We start from the raw sequence: 19,587 nt of genomic DNA, 5'->3' as shown, positions 1-19,587 counted from the left end.
GTTTGACTTTTTCTTCCTCAGTCTCCCTGCAAACATTCAGTTTCCTTCCCTGTATTATGCAGAGCAATTTCGCTTTCTGAAACAACTGTCCTGTTTTGCCTCTTCAGAGATGCTTTGTGGTCTCTTCAAACAAAGCAGCCATCCATTCTCCCACTTGGAGCATTCGCTCTACACCTTTTTACCTCCAGGCCTTTGCAAACACTTACCTCTGTCTGGAATATTCTTTCCAGAATAGAAGATTTGGCAGAGGTTTGGGAATTTCAGTCTTTCCTTCTCTTTATCCCACATCATTCTCTGTAAGTAGAAGGGAATAATGTCAGGATTTATTTTTCTGCTGATATTAATTATGATATCACAACCATTCCTGCCCCTGAAGTGGCCAAAGTTGGTTTTTAAATAACACTTTTCTTGCATTACATATAATTCTAGCAAGTCCTTATCTGGGTTTGCTAAAGTCAAATGAACTGACCGGGGGAGGCAGCCAGCATCCCTTTTCCTCTTTCCCTGCCTCCCACCTTTCCCAGTTTAGAGCACTCATTCCCCTTTCCTGTGATGTGGTAGCACTTTATCTGGACCTCTCCTATGGGCTTGTGTTATGGATATTTAGTTACAAATCTTATCACCCTTACTGAACTGTAAACTCTGCAAAGGTGAATCATCTTCCTCCTCTGAAACTCTAGGCTAACCTAGTATTGACACAGGATAGATTTTGAAAACATGCAATTTATAACTGAATGAATGAATGAAAGTGAAGCTTTGGATGGCCCCTTACTGATCTGAAGAGGCTGCCAGGAGAGGAGCATATGGTACCTCCCCTCCCTACATCTACTGAATCTGGGTTCCTGCTAGAATGAATAGGCGACTACTAATTTATTGAAGACCTACTATGTGCAAGGCACAGTGGGAGCTCCAGGACTGAGATCATTTTACTATACTTCTATCCAGCTTCTTGCCACCAAAACCAACCAACCAACCAAACAAGCCAAAAACAACTTCCAGGGCCCTTCTTTCAACACTTCTTTCTATTCGTTTTTGTGGAAAAGCTGGGGCTTACAGGGAGGAAAGTGATATCACAGGAAATACTCAGGGCTGTCACGTCTACATCTGGTGGTTGGCACTGCCAATTCCCATTTTCTGAATGCGTTATTTCTGTGTGCCTTCTCGGCAGCCAGCACTGCAGTGCCTTGCATATATTATACGCTCAATGAATACTTGTCAATTGATTTTGTACAAATATGTGACAGCATAAATATATTATGAAAAATGAGGAGTCTGGGTACCAAAAGAGTCAGGATTCCTTTTCAAAAAACAAAACCAAACAAAAAGGAAGTGGTGGAGCTAGGCTTAAAGTTCAAATGCCCCTGTACTCTGCCCTGCAATATCTCTAAACGGGAATTTGATAACGTAGTTGAAGGGTAATATTACCTTTGCTCTCTCAGTGCAATTGAAAGCATTCCTAGCTGTTAGGTGGACTCCACTGGCTACATTCGTGAGGCATTTTCAAGAGCATAGCAAAAGAAGATGCTGTTTAATTTGAGGAACCTACTGAACAATGCAGCTCTTAGAAATGGTCACAATTTCATGGTTCGAAATTTTCGGTAAGTGATGACAGCCAGAGATTGAGTCTGATGTCGGAACCATGGTGATAAATGAAATTTATCTATTCTGCAGCTTCAAAAGGCCTCTTTCTGCAGGGTGTAGTGCCAGGTTCAACCCTTATTTGAGACAGCTGTCTCTAATTCCAGCAGAGCTTTCATTGCTCAGTTCTCTGTAATCAGATTTCATTGTGCACTGGGGTGTGTGTGTGGGGGGTGAGGGGGGACTAACCACGCAGGTATAATAGACTAAATGTTCTTGACATTTTCCGTTTGTGTACATTTCAAATGAGCAACTGGCTGAAGAAAATTAGAGGAACTAATTTACATAGGGCCTTCAGCTTGTATTCGGGTTTGCTTGAAAACAATATATGATTCTAGGGCATGGGGATTAATCATTTCTTTAAAAGAACAGACCCTAAATAGCAACTAGCTTCATATTTACAGAGCGCCTGCAAAGGGGCCTTGTGTGTGATGAGGAGAATGATATTTTAAAAATAAAGTACAAATTTGAAATCCATCCCTGGAACTCTCAGCAGCATGTGCAAAGGAGGCTGTCTCCACTGAATTCACCATAAAATCTCCATTTCGCTTATAGCCGTGGAGTGTGTGGTGGAAAGTGGTGCGGGGTGTTTCTGTGGAGAAGAAGACGTGAGGGGTGAGCTAGTTGGGTAAGCAAGGCTATCAAACGTGGACTTCATTGCAAGAAAGCTTCTAGAGTAGCTAGAACATGTTAATAATGAGAGTTTTCCCAGAGCCTCTTTACAACCGAAACCAACCTCAAAACAACTTTACTGACTTCCTAAAGGAGGAAGCTTCTAGTCTGAATTTTTTCTCCACTGTTAGGAATCGGACATGTGACAGTGGCCCTGGGCCTCCCTTCTCTGGGCCAGATCTGGGTTCTCTGAATTCCACCATTAGCACCACTTCCTTGGTCTATATGAGACTCAGAAGCCAGAATGACATTGTAAATGATATTGTAAATTAAGCCCCTATTATTAGACCTAGGTGGGACCTCAGAGCCACAGAATCATGCCTCCTTATTATGCAGATAGGGTAAATGAAGTCCAGAGAGAGTAGGGGCTTTACCAATTAGTGCCGGAGTTAGATCATATATCCAAGAATCTGGAGGAAAGCTCAGGTTTCAGAGTCTCAAGAATTAGCTTCAAGGCCTGGCACCACCACTCGCTGGCTATATGACCTTGAGCAAGTCACTCAGGTTTCCCATAATGTTGCTTCACCTATAAAACAGGAAAAAGAGGAGTATCTGTTCTGCTCTAGCACAAGGTAGTTCAATTATTCATTTAATAAATACTTACCGAGCACCCACTTTGTGCCACACCCTAGACAAGGTGTTGGAGATAAGCGTGGTAAATAAGATATTTCATTCCAGACACATGAAGTCACAGTCTACTGATAATCAATGAGATAATGTGTGTGAAAACTGTAAAGTGACAGACAAATGTTCATTATTTTATTATTCCGTCTCACTGAGTTACATCAGATAAAAGTGTGATGAAATTTTATTCCATAGTCTTTAGCAAAGAATCATCACTGAGCTGAAAATAATCAACTGAACGAATAACCAAAGCTTGAAACTTAAACTTATATTCTTCTTTGTAAATTTCAGTGATGATTGATTTTTTTTTTTACAATTATTACAAGTTAAATTTTTGCAAGCAAAACCTCTTCCAAATATTTGGGCTTGACAGTTACTAATATTCTATTGTCTATATCCAGTAGCCAGACTACAATTCTGAAACTCCTGGCTAGCCATCTGTCATAGTGAATGGGGGCTGAGGATGAATCAGTCCAAATCCATACTTGCTATTTGAAAATGTGAAAGCGTCGAATCACCCATCTTATTAGGAACTTGAGAGTGTGAGTCTGTTGAAAAATGGAATAACATTGAAGCGGTGTTGTTCTCATGTGGCATGGCTGTTTTTCTTTTTCACTCTTTTAGTTAGCCAGCTAGATGAATTCAGAATGGCTGATCTCCAGTAAGACCTACAGCCTTTGATGAGCCCTCAACAACAGAGAAAAGCTCCCTGTCAACTCTGCCTATATTGTACTTTTACTTTGATTTTCAGCCTTCCACAGAGATTGGACTACGCCATGCCACCCCCCCCCCCCACAGCCCCATCTCTCTTGGGAATGGTGGAGGGCCCTTCTTACAAAACCTACCACACGAATTTACCACTAGAGAGTAATAGGAAATATGTGGTTAGGGTTTGGCAATGTCACAAAACAGGGACTACACAGTTTTGAAATGAGCAGTCATATCACTACGGACGAGAGAAATAACAGCTTAAGTGAAGCTGAAAGCATCCATGCTGGCTCCTGGATCAATCACTTTTAGTCAATTATTATTATTATTATTTTTTACAAAATCAATAGGATCAGACACAAAGACTGCCGAAAACACCCAATCCATAGGCTTTTCATCTTACAAACGAGGCTCTAGAGCCCAGCTGTGTTTGGCTAATAGACAGTGTCCTATGATTTGTTGCCTATTAGGAAAACCACTTATAGCTTTTAAAGAAACCACTAAAAAATCTCTTTCTTTATCAGAGAAGACCAATTTGTCAGTGCAGTTCAATTTCATCTTACAAATAGAAATTTCTTCAGAGAATATTGAGCTAAGCCACACAATTCTGTGGAGGTTATGGATTGGAGCCGGTGGTGACTGGTTTTCAGGTATTTCATTCCAGACCTATCTAAGGGCTTACATAACTCATTATGTTCCCTTCATCCCCCACACACGCCCATCTATACACCCATGGACACACAGACCAAGCAATCACAGGCCATCCATGTTCTTGCATAGAGAAAACAGTCCTCTGATTATTCACATTTTCTGTCATAACTGAACATTATTGCCTTTTAAAAAATATATTTCTTGACTTCAGAAAACTATATACAGCACGAGACCAGGCACGGAGTGGGGGTCATAATGTTTCCCTTGGCCAAAAGTAGAATTTGGGTTTTATTTCTAGTTTGTTGTTTTTAGTAATTCAGTAATTTAACTAAGATAAAAGAAATAGAGGCAGCCACAGATTTTCAACAGTTTTGGGTTTCCAGCCCTTTAATAGGAGGTCTGCACAAAGCTAACCCTCATCTCACTCTTCAATTTTCAGATGAGGGGAAATCTCACAATTTTAGAATATTGACAATGTAAGGTATCTTAGAAACCACCTCGTCATCCAATTATCAGTAGTAATTTATACCTCACATGAGTATGTGGCAACAGTGAGAGAGGTTTCAAGTACATTTTTATTAATAAATTATTATTACTGTTAATAATAAAGAAATTTGGAAATGATTTGCGCTTTTTTAAATCAGTAGGATCAGGTTCAAGGGTTTTGTGAAAATAAAGTGACTCTTCCTTGCATGTATTGCAATATGCCTTCTCGAGATGGAAAGAAAGTAAGGGATGGAGGAAGTAAAGTTAGGCCACTGAGAATTCAATGACGCCAGTATGGCCTGTGGGAAATCTCGTGTTTATAAACTTCATGAATGTTGTGGAAGACAAAGAGATGAAGGATCACTGACTTTTAGTACATTTTCTTAATTTTTCAGATGAGGAATTGAGGCTAAAGGTGGGCAATAGTCTTCCCAAGGTCATACTTGAACTAGGACTAGACTTTGAGTATTTCAAACCACTGATCTTTCCAGTGCACTGCTTTGATTACTTTGATCCTTCCAAATTGATCAAGTTGGCCAATCTACCCTTGCACAATATCCTTTTTTTAGGTACAGCCAAAATATCTCAGTAAAAAAAAACACACCAAGAAAATATGTCTTAACTGTTGCATCAATCTGCACAGTTAAAGTAACACCAGAATCTCAGCCATAGGGGCTATTGGCCCTCTCTTATGCCTCCAGAAGCTAAAGTCTTTATCTTAAATTCTCCACGCTGATCAAAATATCATTTAACACAGAATTTTTTCCTACTCTGGCAAAGTCTGTTTCTGACTGACCACATTTTACTTAAATCAAGCATTTTTTCTTCCAACAAAATACAATTAGACAAGGGAACACATCCAGGTCTTCCCCCTTGCTCCAAACAATTTAGCAGAGTTGGAAAATGTAGACTCTAGTAATGAAAGGTTCATTCTGCCAATAGAGAATACTCTTCCATTTTCTAGCTGGGAAGATATTTGGGTAAAGCTAACACAAGGATCTACTATTACCTTGGCTTAACTTCTTAGTATTCAGTGATTTGGGGTTGAGAAATTTCTACAATTATTTTTTTCAAGGGATAAAATTAATGTAAAGAACTAGTCTTGCCTTTTTGAAAAGTTCTGGCTTTAACCCGGTTGCAGTGACAGTTTTGACAGAAAATCTGCACGTGGTTCCCATTGTTTTCTAGAATCCTGTCCTCCCTATTATGTGTTGGCTGAAGAATGATAATGTGGTTTAGGTCTGGTTTACCAAGGAGACACATTTGAGTACAAAAACACCATGCATTTTATGGGAATACTAAAATAGTGATTCTGGCCCTGGTCTGGGAGCTTGTGAACCAGACTAGGCTGCCTCCAACTGAGGCATGGGGTCTCTGTGAGAACATAATAGCCATTTATGCCGGGGTTTTTTACTGGGCTAATTCCAGTGTGGGTTTATCAACAGATAAACAATAAATGCTTGATAGAGACCAGAAAAAAGGGCCTGTGGCGGAGGCATTTCAACATGGTACAATTGTGGAGCTCGTCTACTTTTCTCTGATTTTTAAGTAGCTTAGGAAAGGGGTGTGGCAGTCTCATTTTGGAGCCAAGGGGAGGTCTATGAGGAGATAGAAAACAGGATAGGAATTTAAACTGGATCCATTGTGTTTGCTTTCCTTCCAGTGATAAATTTTCCTGGTTAGCTCTTGATATCTATGAAAAACAGCTCTTTCCCAAGCAAACATTTCCTGCCCCACCTCCTGGATAGAACTATGAAAGGTGGTGACTACTCTAATGATTTTTCAATGGTGTAAACAGTATGACCCCCTTCACCAGTTGAGGTGTTATTTAAAAAAAAAATTTCCAGTTTATCACTCATGCCCTCACATTCCAATATGACCAGATGTACAATATCTATCTCTCCACCCTTTTTATCCCCAAGAACCTTGGGGACTGGTTGTATCCCAAAGGGGTTAGTGGAGAGAGGGAACTGAAATATCGGTATACTGTAGTAGTTCATGATTACAGGACTTTGGATTTTGGCTCTCATGGTGCCATGGGCAAAAACTTTTCCCATCACATCCTCTCACCAGTTTCCCAGGTTTCTGCACATGACTCAGACTGCTTCACCTAGGATCCAAGGTTATAATGGACTCGTGTCACATGAGCATGTCCAACCATTATTTCCAGTAGTGCAAATACTCTACTGGTGTGGTGGAGCCCTAGGGGATTTCAACTGTAGCAACACACTAGGCTACAATCAATTCTCCTCTGGGACTCTTGGGCCTGGGCCACAGCTGATACTTGCTCTTGCCTCAACATTAATTCTGTTTTGGGGTTCTCCGTATCTTTTTTTGGTCATCAGATCTTGGTCAGGGCATTGAAAATCCATCATGACAAATTTCTAAATTCATTCCTGGAAATCTGCTGAATTTCTTACACACATTGATTTACTTCTGCCCCAGAGACATACTATCATTCATTCATCCATTTACTTAAGAAGAATTTATTGAATGCCTACTATATATCCCAGGCATTTCAATAAGCACTGCGTAAATATTAATGAATAAAATAGACAGGATCCCTGACATCATGGGTCATATAATCCAATGGGAAGATAAAAAGTAAGCAATAAATAGACATAAATACATATGAAAAATTATGGTCAGTGTTATGAACAAAATGAAGGCAATGCGGTGATTACTTAGTACAGTCAGAGAAGAAATCTCCTGGGAGGTGGTATTTAAGCTTTCAGCCTAAGGAAGAGAAAAAGCCCATCTTGAGAGCTGAGGGGTGAGTGTTCTGGACAGAACAGTCTTATGATGGGAACGCATTTGAAGTACAGGTCGTCCTTCCTTTGCATGGTCCCTATGTGCAGGAATTTCAATTACCACAGTTTAGTTGAATAAGTCCAGTATTACAAGTACAATGTTGAGATTTCAGTTGCCATGGTATATTAATCGTGAGTAGCTGCAGAAAGTAAAAACTTCACTGCTATCTTTTCAGTCCACAAATCACTATGTAAATAACTGATGCACACCATGATCAGTGACCAATCACATTCCTTCTTTCGAAGTCTGTTGTTTATTGCTCACTGTGCATATGTTATTCAGTTCGCATACAGACAGCAAAAAGTACATAGTCGTGCTGCCGTCTTGTCTCCCAATGATAAACCCATGTGACATTTTATAAAAATGGATGACTGAAAGAGGGAATTGTCTGATGGAGATGAAAGTGCAGCAGAGAAATAATAATAATAAAAAATAACACTGGCCGTTAAATTTGAATCAAATGTTAATGTACTTATGAAAGAAATAGCTGACTGGGATTGTTGACCCTGCTGCTGTTTGGGAGGCTCTAGATATGCAGCTAGGGGAACTTAGTGAAGACAAAGTTACCGTCATAAATAGGGAAAGTGGTTGTGACAAAAAGTATGAACATGTTCCAGAGGAAGTGACACCTGCAAAACACTTCACATTAAAAGAATTCTCAGAGATATTTCAAAATATTGAAAGGGCCAAGGACAAAACGTTGGAAGTTGATCGAAACTTCCAAAGGAATATGACAATTCACCAAAGCATAGAAAAGATGCTTGCTGTGCATCATAAATTTTATGATAAAAAGATGGCATGCATTGTTCATACTCTTGACAAAGAAATAAAACACTATAATTCTCAATGTTTCTAGTGTTTTAAATTACAGTGTACTAAATATATATATCAGTTTTACTATCTTCCTCATTTTCCTATGTATTTAGACTGACAGTAAGAGACTTTTTAATGTTTTCATTAAAAAAAATTAAAGTCACAGAACAATTGTGATTTTTCCCATTGATTACTAAGATTGCTTTGCATGGGTTCAGATTTAATGGTTATTCACAGCCCCACACTACGTCTCAAGGCCAGAACTGTCTGTATAAAAAAAAAAAAAAAAAAAAAAAAAAAAAGCTTATCTGCTAACATTTATTGGAGGTGTAATGCCCAGGCAACAAGAATGAGGGCGCCATTATTAGTGGCTGGAGTCCGGAAGAGGTATTCTTCTGATCGTTTGTGGTCCAAGAAAAAGAATTTGAAATAAAGTTTCTGTCCCTGTATAAATTTGAAAATGAAAGGTCTGGACAAAAAGGCAAGATTCAAGCAGGATGTTTGTGTTTTCTTTCTACCTTTTATACTCAGATCTATCATTGCAGAAATGAAAGGAGTAGCATCTCATCATGTGATCTCAACAGCAGAACATTAACCCGAACCCAAACCGAACCCTAACCCCACCTGCAACTTAGAAACTCCTTGAAGTGTGTAGGGACAAATTGGAGAAAAACCCAATCTGTCTTGTAATAACGGCTGGAAGTTGGAACTTTTTTTGAAGTAGCTAAAGGTGTTGTTCATCCTCTTTCACCATTATTTTCTATTTCCTTCCGTGGAAAAGGGAGAAAAAAGTTTAGTTCCCTGCAAAATTTTCATTTCTAATCATTTTTCTCTGTGATTCAACAACTCAATTCTAAGATCTATGATATTTTCTTAAATGAAAGTTGTAGCCCCATGAGCATTTAAAAAGGAGTGGATACAACAAAGTCCTTTAGGGGCTGAGACTGAAGGAGAGTATTGAATCCCTTAAGTGTAGCAGTTTGGAGACTCAGCTTTTGTGGGCTCCAGAATAACTAGGAGTTTGAGCTGGCGCTCTAGGCAAAAAATAAGGCCTCAAAATTAACCCATGGCTTGTTTTTCCTGTTGTTGATGGATATGAGCTCAACAACTATAGTGATGTTTCCCAAATTCCTTGAATCTTGGGGAGCGAGATTATCCAGTGAAGTTCCTCCCCTCATTTAAAAATAATATTGAAGGAAGTGTTAAACCAAGGACTATTAATGTATTATTGCAAGACATAGAGTCAGTAGAGTTTATCTTCTGTGACTTTATGTTGCTTGGACCTTATTCCAGAAGAAAAAATATTTTCCGAACTGCCCTATATGTGAATGGGGAAAGATGAAGCTACCATGATTCCATTCCAGGGCAGACATGTTAAACCTGTTTACAGATCCCCAGAAAAAAAAAATCCAGTGTACTCTGAAAAATGCATGAATATCAGTCAAATGGTTACTTCTCAACAGTATCAGTACTTGTATATTCTAAGTATTGCTTAATATTATGACTAATATCATTAGAACCAAACATATAACCAAAATACATATGTAAAAACAAATTTCCTGCTTAAACGCTATGCTATGTCTCTAAAGTTATCAAATTGCTGACTGCTACTATCTAGATTTTGGACACAGTTTTATAAACTTTTTACTAGGGTTCCAGTAGAAAGAAGAAAATGAAGGTCTATTCTAGAAAGGTCTTTAGCCAGCAAAATATTTTTTGTATATTTACAATTTATTTTTAAAATATTTTATTCTTCTTAGTCTAAACTTTTAATTTTTTAACTTATTTTCTTTATGGTTTGCTATGGACCTAATCTATTAGGATAGTAATGCATATATTATAAATAAATAAACATATTGTAGATCCATTTCAAACACCTACTCAAGCACCTTCACCAATGCTAGATTGTTAGAACAGAACCAGACTTTGCCTGGCCTTTAACTCCTCAACTTCCCTTGGCTTTACTTGGAGAAACTGAAGGCAAGGAATCAGAAGAAACAGCTTATGGTCCCTCTTCCCCCTAGAGATGAGGCCAGCTTGAATTAGGCATGAGCTGCAAGGAAGAAGCTGTTAACCTGCAGTACACTATTTCTTGAAGTTCAAAAAAATCATTATTATTATTTCACATCATTTTACTTAGACTCTTAGGACAAGTAAAAAGAACAAATCTCCAAGAATAGATTTGAAGGGCAGTAGGGGAAAATGAATGGAACTGTTTTCTATTGTATGTACATTATAAATTCTGATTGTCCAATCTAATGATTTCAATAATAGCTAAATTCTATCACATGCTTATTATTTGCCAGGCATTGTCTGATTTCCATGTATTAAATTATTTCATCCACACAACAACCCTCTAAGATTGTCATACTCGTTTTCTGGGTGAGAAATTTAGGTGCAGAGAGAGGTTAAGTAGTAAGTGGCAAAGCCACTTGTAGGGCTATTTATAACAAACAAGAATTCAATCTCTTTCTTCAAATTCTTCTCTTCTCTCAACAATCAAAATACTGGATGTCTAAAATGTAAAGCACAGCCATATCAATTTCAATGCATTAGCACTTTGCAGACACACATGAGGCTACATGTAATTTACTATGTTTTGTTTCCAGAATAAAACGATGAGTCACCACAGGACATGTTTTTTTATGGAAATGTATATTTCTTTTTCTCTTTTTTTGTAGAAGTGGACAACCGCTACAAAATAAAGTACAGCTGAAGGGTCGTGACCTCCTCACTCTTAAGAACTTTACAGGAGAAGAAATTAAGTATATGCTATGGCTATCAGCAGATCTGAAATTTAGGATAAAACAGAAAGGAGAGGTATGTAGCATTTTCATCTTACTTTCCATTACTGCCAATCAGCCTTTTTAAAGACGACCTTTCCAAAGAAATATGGAAAAGAAAACACATTAAAATTCCGGAACAGTAGCAAGTAGTGAAACCACACAGTCAAGGTAATTGATTATCACTGAGTGTACAGGCATATAAAAAGCATAAAAATCAGTTATTCAATGACAAGTCATTGTACTTCTTTCATGTGGAATGTTGAAATTCATTATTAACTGGGTCAGAACCTAAGGAATCATTTCTCCAGAAAGATTTTATTTTTATACTTCCTTTCTTTTCTCTGTGTGTTTTCTATTCAGTTAAAAATAAGCATGATACTTTTTTTTAGCAACAAATTTCAATTGTGAAAATGCATATCAGATATATGATTATTAGGATAATGTAAAAAAATGTACAATGATATGAGTGTTTAAAAAAATTTAGCAAAGAAACAATTAAATGGTAATCCAGTAGGAGAAAAGATGGGACATGGTGCTTAGCTATAATCATTAGTCTGCATGTTGAGCAATTCATGTTTGAAACACGCTTAATTAATGCAGTAGCTTCATTTAGACTGCTTAATCACAAAAACATTGTCATATTCCAAGCTTGTTCAAAAGCTTTTTTCAAGAGTTGGTTGCAGGTTGAGAAAGTTGTATACAACTTTGATTTTCTTATCTAGTTCACAAGCTCTCCAAGTTCCTGAGAACAAATTGCAAACAGGAGAGAGTCCAACTGGGATGAGTTGATGGCCCTATAGAAGACCTGAGATACTGAGAAAAGGTCTCCCAAGATTCCAGGCCTTTGTTATTTACACTGTGTGAGAGGAAGCTTAGCTGGCAGGAATCTATTTGTTCCAGAACTCATCCTATGGGGAGTGTCCATCCATAGATGAGGAAGGAGGAAGAGCCCCACCCCACATCAAACTCTCCAGATTGTTTCCACAGGACTTTCAGAAACAAAGCCTTTGCATTCCCATGAGGATGCATGAGGAAAATGTAGCTGACACTCTGAGGCTGCATCTTTAGGAATCTTAGTGCCCCATGTTGTGATAGGGTAGCGTGTTCCTATCTGAGAAAACACTTCTGGACCATGCATCTTCAAGGTCATTGGACACTGATGGGCATTTCCATGGATTTAAGGAAGAAGATGGTTCCAGTGTGAAATATGAATATCCTTTGGAACAACTGTTCACATTGAACCCAGAGCAACTAATAATCCTCTCTAATTATATGTCAATAAGCTGTGGGAGTTTCTGCTCCCTTCCTCCATTTGTGTAGAACATGAAAAAAAAACCCACAAACACTTTAAATTCACTTTTTAAATACCATTTTGAACACTTATTTGAAAGCAGTGATGAATTATTCTACATTTTCTGATAATGTAAAGAATTAAGTTATGAAACATAGCCCTTGATATTGGATAGACATATATTTTTCATTTTAATTGCATTTTTGTCCTTGGTTTTCAGTATCTGCCGTTATTGCAAGGGAAGTCCTTAGGCATGATTTTTGAAAAAAGAAGTACTCGAACAAGATTGTCCACGGAAACGGGTGAGTGCACAAACTCTCCTGTGTGTTGAAGAAGGGGCTGGAGGGTGAGGACCTGGGAAGTGTAACTCAGTGGGAGGATTTGTCTCTTTAGCAACCACAGAGGGGAAACGCTGGCCCTGGAGGAGCAGTGCAAACCTCTGAATGCCTCTTCCAATTCTCACAGAAGCTGCAAGTAGAAAGATTAGCTTCCTCTGTAGGAATTCAATGAGGACTTGAGCGGAAGTCCCAAATAGCAATTCATGTTCGGTACAAAATGCAAGCAGGCACAAATTCTCAGGCCTCAAACTCATGTGGGAGAGAAATGTGTATTATTTTTAATATGTAAACAACTTTTTCTTGTTTTTACCAATGTTGCTGGATAGTGGAAACCTAATCTCTGCAATGGTAGGCAATCCTCAGTCATTTCAGGGTTTGCTTTGCCACCTAGAGTTTCCTCTCCCTTTCCGTGCAGTCATGGTTCCATCCTGGAAACTATCTAAATGTCAAGACATCCATCGAGGGCTATGGGGATCTGGTCATTGGTCATCAGGAGATCATCATCCAAGATCCATGCTGGAGACTACTGGGACTTCTGTATCCCCATTGGACCTTGGCTGTCTCCCATTCACTGTGGAGTTGGCTTCACTCTGATTACCATACCTGAAATATATCTTAGTTTTTGCTCTCTCAACCTCTTGCCAGGTCTCCAAGCCACACTGGACACAGAGACACTGCAAGGCTCTCTCTACTCATGCTGGGTACTAGGGAGTTCCTCCTGTAGCTCTGTCTTAAAAGCACAGCACAGGTGTTCTCATCTCTGGGGTTCCCCAAATTCTTCTGAAATTTTCATCTTGCTCCCCACCCTTCAGTACTTGGCCTGGGGACAGACAGGAAGGTACAGCATCAAAGGTCCATCAAATTCTACTTTGGTTGCTTCTCTCTCGCTCCTCTTTTTCCCCTTCCATTCCCAGTATTGGGGGCCCAGCGATAAAGTAGGAGGGAAAACTTGCTCTGACTTTCCATGTAGTATTCTTTCAAACCTATTGTTTGTGCCTGGACTCCTAAGCTGTTGAAACTCAAAATTTCTTTTTTCTCAAACTAATATCTGTGTACTGAGTTTCAAAAAGTCTATTTTGAAACATGTAATCTACACCTTGACTTTTTTTCTTTCTCTCCGTGTTTCTGTTCTACCAGACCTCCCTGGAATCAATGATATGACTGCCCCCGGAGGAGGCCGGTTAGAGCATGGTGCTCTTTACAACAAAGTTGCCGGTTTGATTCCCACATTAGCCACTGTGAGCTGCACCCTCCACAACTAGATTGAGACAACTACTTGACTTGGAGCTGATGGGTCTTAGAAAAATACACTGAAAAAAAAAATAATATGACTGCCCAAATGGGGAAATGGATAGGATTGAGGAGGAGGTACCAGTGACAAAAATGCATTGGATGATTCTTCAAATCAACAAGCATCAGAGCTTTCTAGGGCTTAGAAGCAAACAACAACTTCGTGCAAATCTTGCCTTGTAATGATCAGCAATGAAGTTCATCAAATACATAACAAAATGAAGTTCAGAGGGATTAAGTGATTTGCTAAGTTCACTCAATTAGCACCATGCTGTAACCAACTGAGCTAACTGGCCACCCCACTTCACTCAATTAATACATATAGCAGCAGGATTCAGACGTCACGTTCAGTGCTCTTGCTAATGCACTCCCCACATCCTCTGAGAGAAGGAAAGAGGAAGAGGGGAAACATGTACGGTGTCGCCTAATCTCTAAAGCCTTAGGAAGAAAACATGAGAACATTTTGCTATTTAAAGCTGGCTCCTTTAAGAGATCATGTTGACATCTACCATACAGTAAAGGGAAAATGAATATTGCATTAACCAGTTGGTAATTCTCAAATTCTGTTCCCTTTCAACAGTGGTCTTCCATGAACTGGGCAGAATTTTATTTTATTTTATCATTTTTAATCATTAGTACATAGGAGGGGTGTTCTATTTTGAAGTTATCAAATGAATCAAATTAATGCAGAGACATTTCTCAATTTTAAATATTTTAAAATTAATTTTTCTTAGTTGTTGGTATTTTTCTACCAGTCTTCTCTGTTCATATGTTATGTTGATATCAAATATCCCTGAATAAGTGATCAGTTTTACCATTCACATTTAATGTGGTTGTTAAGCTATTAATAAAACCAAGAGTGAAGATTTAATAAGCCTTTAGGTGAAGATCCTGTGCCAAGCACTCTACATTAATTACATGGATTATCTCGCTTAATCCTGACAACTCCATGAGGGTGAGACCATTGAGAAAAACAGGTTCAGCAAATGGCCCACTGACACATTACTAATAAACGGCAGACTCAGGATTGGAAGCTATTATTAAACGTATTTTTTAAGTATCTAATTTAGTTTGGACATGTGATAGTCATGTTTTATTCCAGGAAAATTGTTTCTATAGGTGGCATTAAGCATTTTGTTAAATGATGGCTTTCTATAAAGAAGGGCTCTGAAACCTGCACAAAATTGCCAACTGTAACAACAAATACATGAGGAAAAGGAACATATGATCATAAAAAGTTATGGTTCACAAAGTATTCATTATTAGCCTCAATAAATATCTGTGGTTTTAATTGTGTATGGCATCCTGCCAAACCCAACAGTAGGAGAATCAGGCAGAGGAAGTAGCTGCTTTAAACATTTACAGAAACTGTAAACCTCAAGCAAGAAAACATGGCAGAGCATTTGTGTTGTGTACATGTGCAGCTTAATAGTTGTCCCCTGGCATAATTTTTCATTAAAACCTGTTACCTTGGTATTTAGAATGAAAATAGGATGTAATTAAAACTGCCTGTTACTGCCCCGGCTTTGTGCCAGCTTCTGGGATGGGGTGATCCTCACAGGACAATCCGTGAGGAGTCCATCCCAAGCCTGAGCTGTGGAGATACAGCAGTATTCCCCTTTATCTCAGGGGACAGAATAAAATTCTCCACCCAACTTAAGCCATATTAATTGTTCGTGTAATATTTTTATTGTTAATTGTTAGTGTAACCCACCTACGGAAAAGTGCACAATCAATAAGCGTATAGTTCAATGAATTCTTACGGTGAACACAGCCTTGTAACTAATACCCAGCTAGAGAAACAGGATACTAAATAGCAATCAGAAGCCTTCCCTTGTATCTTTTTCTAGCTGCTACTCCCCCTACCCAAGGGTTATCATTATCCTGCCTTCAAACATCACAGATTAGTTTTGCCTGTTTTTGAACTTTATATCATTCAGCATATGCTCTTTTGTGTCTGGCTTCTTCGGCTCAGCATTAGGTTTGTGAGATGTATCGATGTTTCTGTGTGTAGTCGTAGATCGTTCATTCCTCACACACTCTTTGTGTATGCCTGCCTGGCAAACCGTGCAATTCTCCTGTGTGTCTACTGATGATTATATTCTTTCATTGCAAGTTAATTGAGCAGATAGACGGGTAGATTTATTAATCTCGGTAAGTGCAGTAGCTGATAGAAAAATGCACAGGGCATCCTAAGAGACGGGTCTTTTCATTATTTAACATTGGTATTTGACTTTCAAGGTGACACAGAAGCCGGTGCTTTCCAAGCTCTTTCAAATTCATCATCTTTACAAAGGTGGCAATATGAAAATTGTGATGCTGCTCTGCAGGTGGGAAAGTGAAGCACAGAGAGGTAAACGAAGGCCTTAGTTCTATCAAAAGAGCCCTCAGATTTCCAGTGCATGAATTTTATTTATACCCTTTCTTCCAAAGCTTGCAGGGCTCTGTGAGGAAAAGAAAGAGCAAAGTAAGATGTACTTTTATTTTCCCAGACAGAAATTATTACTAGAAGAAGCCCTTTATTCAAAACTGTCTGATGTGAATGCACAAACAAATGAAACAGATAAAAGCAGACTTCTCTGGATGAAGCGTGAAGAAAGAATATAGATAGACCTGTCCCTTTGCTCTCCTCCCCTCAGCCATGGTAGCTCCTGGTGGCTTCTGGGAACCTCTGGTGCCCTGGTGAAGCACTTATTACCACCCAGGTCTGATAAACTGGTGAATACTTGACCTGAGATTTTGGACTGGAGCCTAAGGCTTCTTTCTGATCAGTGACCAGAATTGCAGAGGCAATTCTTTCCTGGAGGCAAGGGCCCAGGAAATCTCCTCCAGGAACTGCTGAAGGCTTTGACTCTTAATTCTGAACACTTTCTGTAACTCCTCTTCCTACCCTACCTCGTAAGTCCAGTCTTGATGTGAATCTTTATAACACAAAGAGAGAAATGAAAAGGCAAAAAACGAATCCTGGGTTATTACAGCAAAAGGCGTCTAGTCAAAGTAAGAGTGTGATTTGGAGCAGACATGCCAGGACGTCTTAAACTTTGTGTGAAACGTTCCTTCATAGTCTTCAACCCTTAATGACATTCATCCCCGTGTTAGGCACATAGTAGGTACGAAATAAATACTGTCTTAATGAATGTGCAGTATTCATGTTTATTTAGGTGACTTTACCTGTTTATAAACAGATTAAGTGCTGGGGAGTGATTAGTGATTGCAATCACCACTAAATCCCATTAGCTCACTTCACACATAATAGAATATTCTGTTCTTTTTGTTAACAAAATTAGGAGATGTTTGCAAGTGAAAAGAATGAGTCCTTGGGGCGGCGGGTTAGCTCAGTTGGTTAGAGCTGGTGCTGGTAGCACCAAGGTTGCCGGTTTGATTTCCGCATGGGCCACTGTGAGCTGTGCCCTCCTTAAAAAGAAAAGAAAAAGAATGAGTCCTCTCTCCAGAGTAAAAATCCCGTCTACATTGAGTAAAAATCCTTTCTACATTCATTCAACAAGTATTTGTTGAGAATTTACTATGTACCAGCATTTATTCTAGGTTCTTGAGAGTGATACACCATGAACAAAAGAGAGGAAAATCCCTGCCTTCATGGAACTTACATCCTAGAGAGTATATAGACAACACACAATAGACATAATAAGTGTATGATATCTTATGTTGGAAGGTAAGTGCTCTCAGCAAGGAGAAGTATGTGCCTGGAACTGAGGGAAAAACATGTACTCCATTAGTTGGACTTTTGCTTTTACTCCTAGTGAAATGGGGTATCTTTGCAGGGTTTTGAATCAAGGTGGGCATGATCTAACTTGCTTTTTAAAAGAATCTCTCTGGCTGCTCTATTGAGAATAAACTGTTGGGGTGGGGATGGAGACAAGATAGAAACAGTGAAACTTGTTAATAGGTAACTAGTACATAGAGGCTGGGGCCAGGGTGGTAGCGATGGAGGGCTAAGAGGGACACATTGGGGCTATGTTTTGAAGGGAGAGCCGATGAGATTCCTGATGTATTGGGTAAGAGCGCGACATCAAGGATGACTTCAAGGTTTCTGTCTAGCAACTCTGAGCAGGATTGAGCAGGATAGAGGGGAAGATTGGGAGTTCGGTTTTGGAAATATTGAGTTTGAGATGTCTATTAGACACACAGGCAAAAATGGTGAAAAGATAGTGAGATATTAGTCGGGAATAAGGGAGTGAGATTTGGCCTACAGATATTTGGAGTCATCAGCATATAGGTGACATTTAAGGTCATGGGATTGGCTATAATTTTTTTGATATATATATTTTTTAATTTATTGGGGTGACAATTGTTAGTGAAATTACATAGATTTCAGGAGTACAATTCTGTATTACATCATCTATAAATCCCATTGTGTTCACCACCCAGAGTCAGTTCTCCTTCCATCACCATATATTTGATCCCCCTTACCCTCATCTCCCACCCCCACCCCCCTTACCCTATGGGATTGGCTATAATTATACAAGGAATGAGTATAGATGGAGGGAAGAGGCCGATGACTGGCCCTGGGGCACCTCAACATTAAGAGGTCAAGGAAAAGAGGATTCAGCAATGGAGATTGAGAAGGAGCAACTGCCAAGGTAGATGTAAAGGTAAGAAAGTGTGATGTCCCGGACAGCGTGTGAAGAAAGTTAATTAAGGAAAAGGTGGTAGACAACGTTGTTAAATGCTACTAAGAAAAATGAGAACTTAAATGGCCACTAGATGTAGTGATGTAAAGTTTATTGGTCACCTTGGTGAGAGGAGTTCTGGAGCAGTGTTGGGGGGCCACTGCCTTATGGGAATAGATTTGAAGGAAATGAGAAAAGAGGATCTGGAGAGAGAAAGGAAAAAAAAGAGTTTTTCTGCAAAGAATTGAAGGGATACCTGGTGGGGGAAATAAGACAAGATTAAGTTTGCATTTGTTTTTATTAATGAGTGAAAAAATGAGAATGGCCTATTCAAGATATAGGTAATGTAAGGGAGAAAGGGAAGAACTGCTAGAGCAACATCCTTGAATAAGCAAGGAGGTATGGCTTCTAGTGCATTCATGGGGCATGGAAGGTTCATCTATGCTTAACAGGAAAGAAAGCAGAATATATGGGTACAGATGCTGGCAGGTGGGGAAATGGAGTGGTGGAATCTGGAAGTCCTCTGATCACTACCTTTTTGCTCAGTGAGGTAGAAAGCAAGGTCATCAGCTTAGTGCTGGCCCCACTTTGAAAATACAGAGGGTGCCAAAAAAATGTATACACATTTTTAAAAAGGAGAAAACTGTGTTAAAATAGAAATACAATGAATGTTGCTAGCATTCATTTGATGAATGCCATCTTTTGAGCGAACGTCATACTACACATTGTTACCATAATTCAATTCAACTTCGAAAAGCAATACATAGATAACATCTCTCAAAATGTGTATACATGTTTTTGGCACCCCCGGTATATCAGAATCCAATCACTTTCTCATCACTTCAGCT

At 39.0% G+C, this 19,587-nt stretch overlaps 1 protein-coding gene across 1 annotated transcript in view; it reads left to right on the top strand.

Moving 5' to 3' along the window:
• OTC (ornithine transcarbamylase) overlaps positions 1-19,587 on the top strand; it is an 81,965-nt gene that overhangs the window by 21,774 nt on the left and 40,604 nt on the right. Inside the window, exons 2-3 of the mRNA XM_081042604.1 lie at positions 11,085-11,223; positions 12,701-12,782. Of these exons, the coding sequence (XP_080898730.1) occupies positions 11,173-11,223; positions 12,701-12,782 (133 nt within the window). The 5' untranslated portion in view covers positions 11,085-11,172. The remainder of the gene's footprint in view (positions 1-11,084; positions 11,224-12,700; positions 12,783-19,587) is intronic.

The sequence above is a fragment of the Rhinolophus hipposideros genome, assembly GCF_964194185.1.
Source record: "Rhinolophus hipposideros genome assembly, chromosome: X".
NCBI classification, from domain to species: Eukaryota; Metazoa; Chordata; class Mammalia; order Chiroptera; family Rhinolophidae; genus Rhinolophus; species Rhinolophus hipposideros.
Note: the sequence above shows the minus strand (reverse complement) of the source record. Positions and strands in the feature narration are given on the sequence as shown.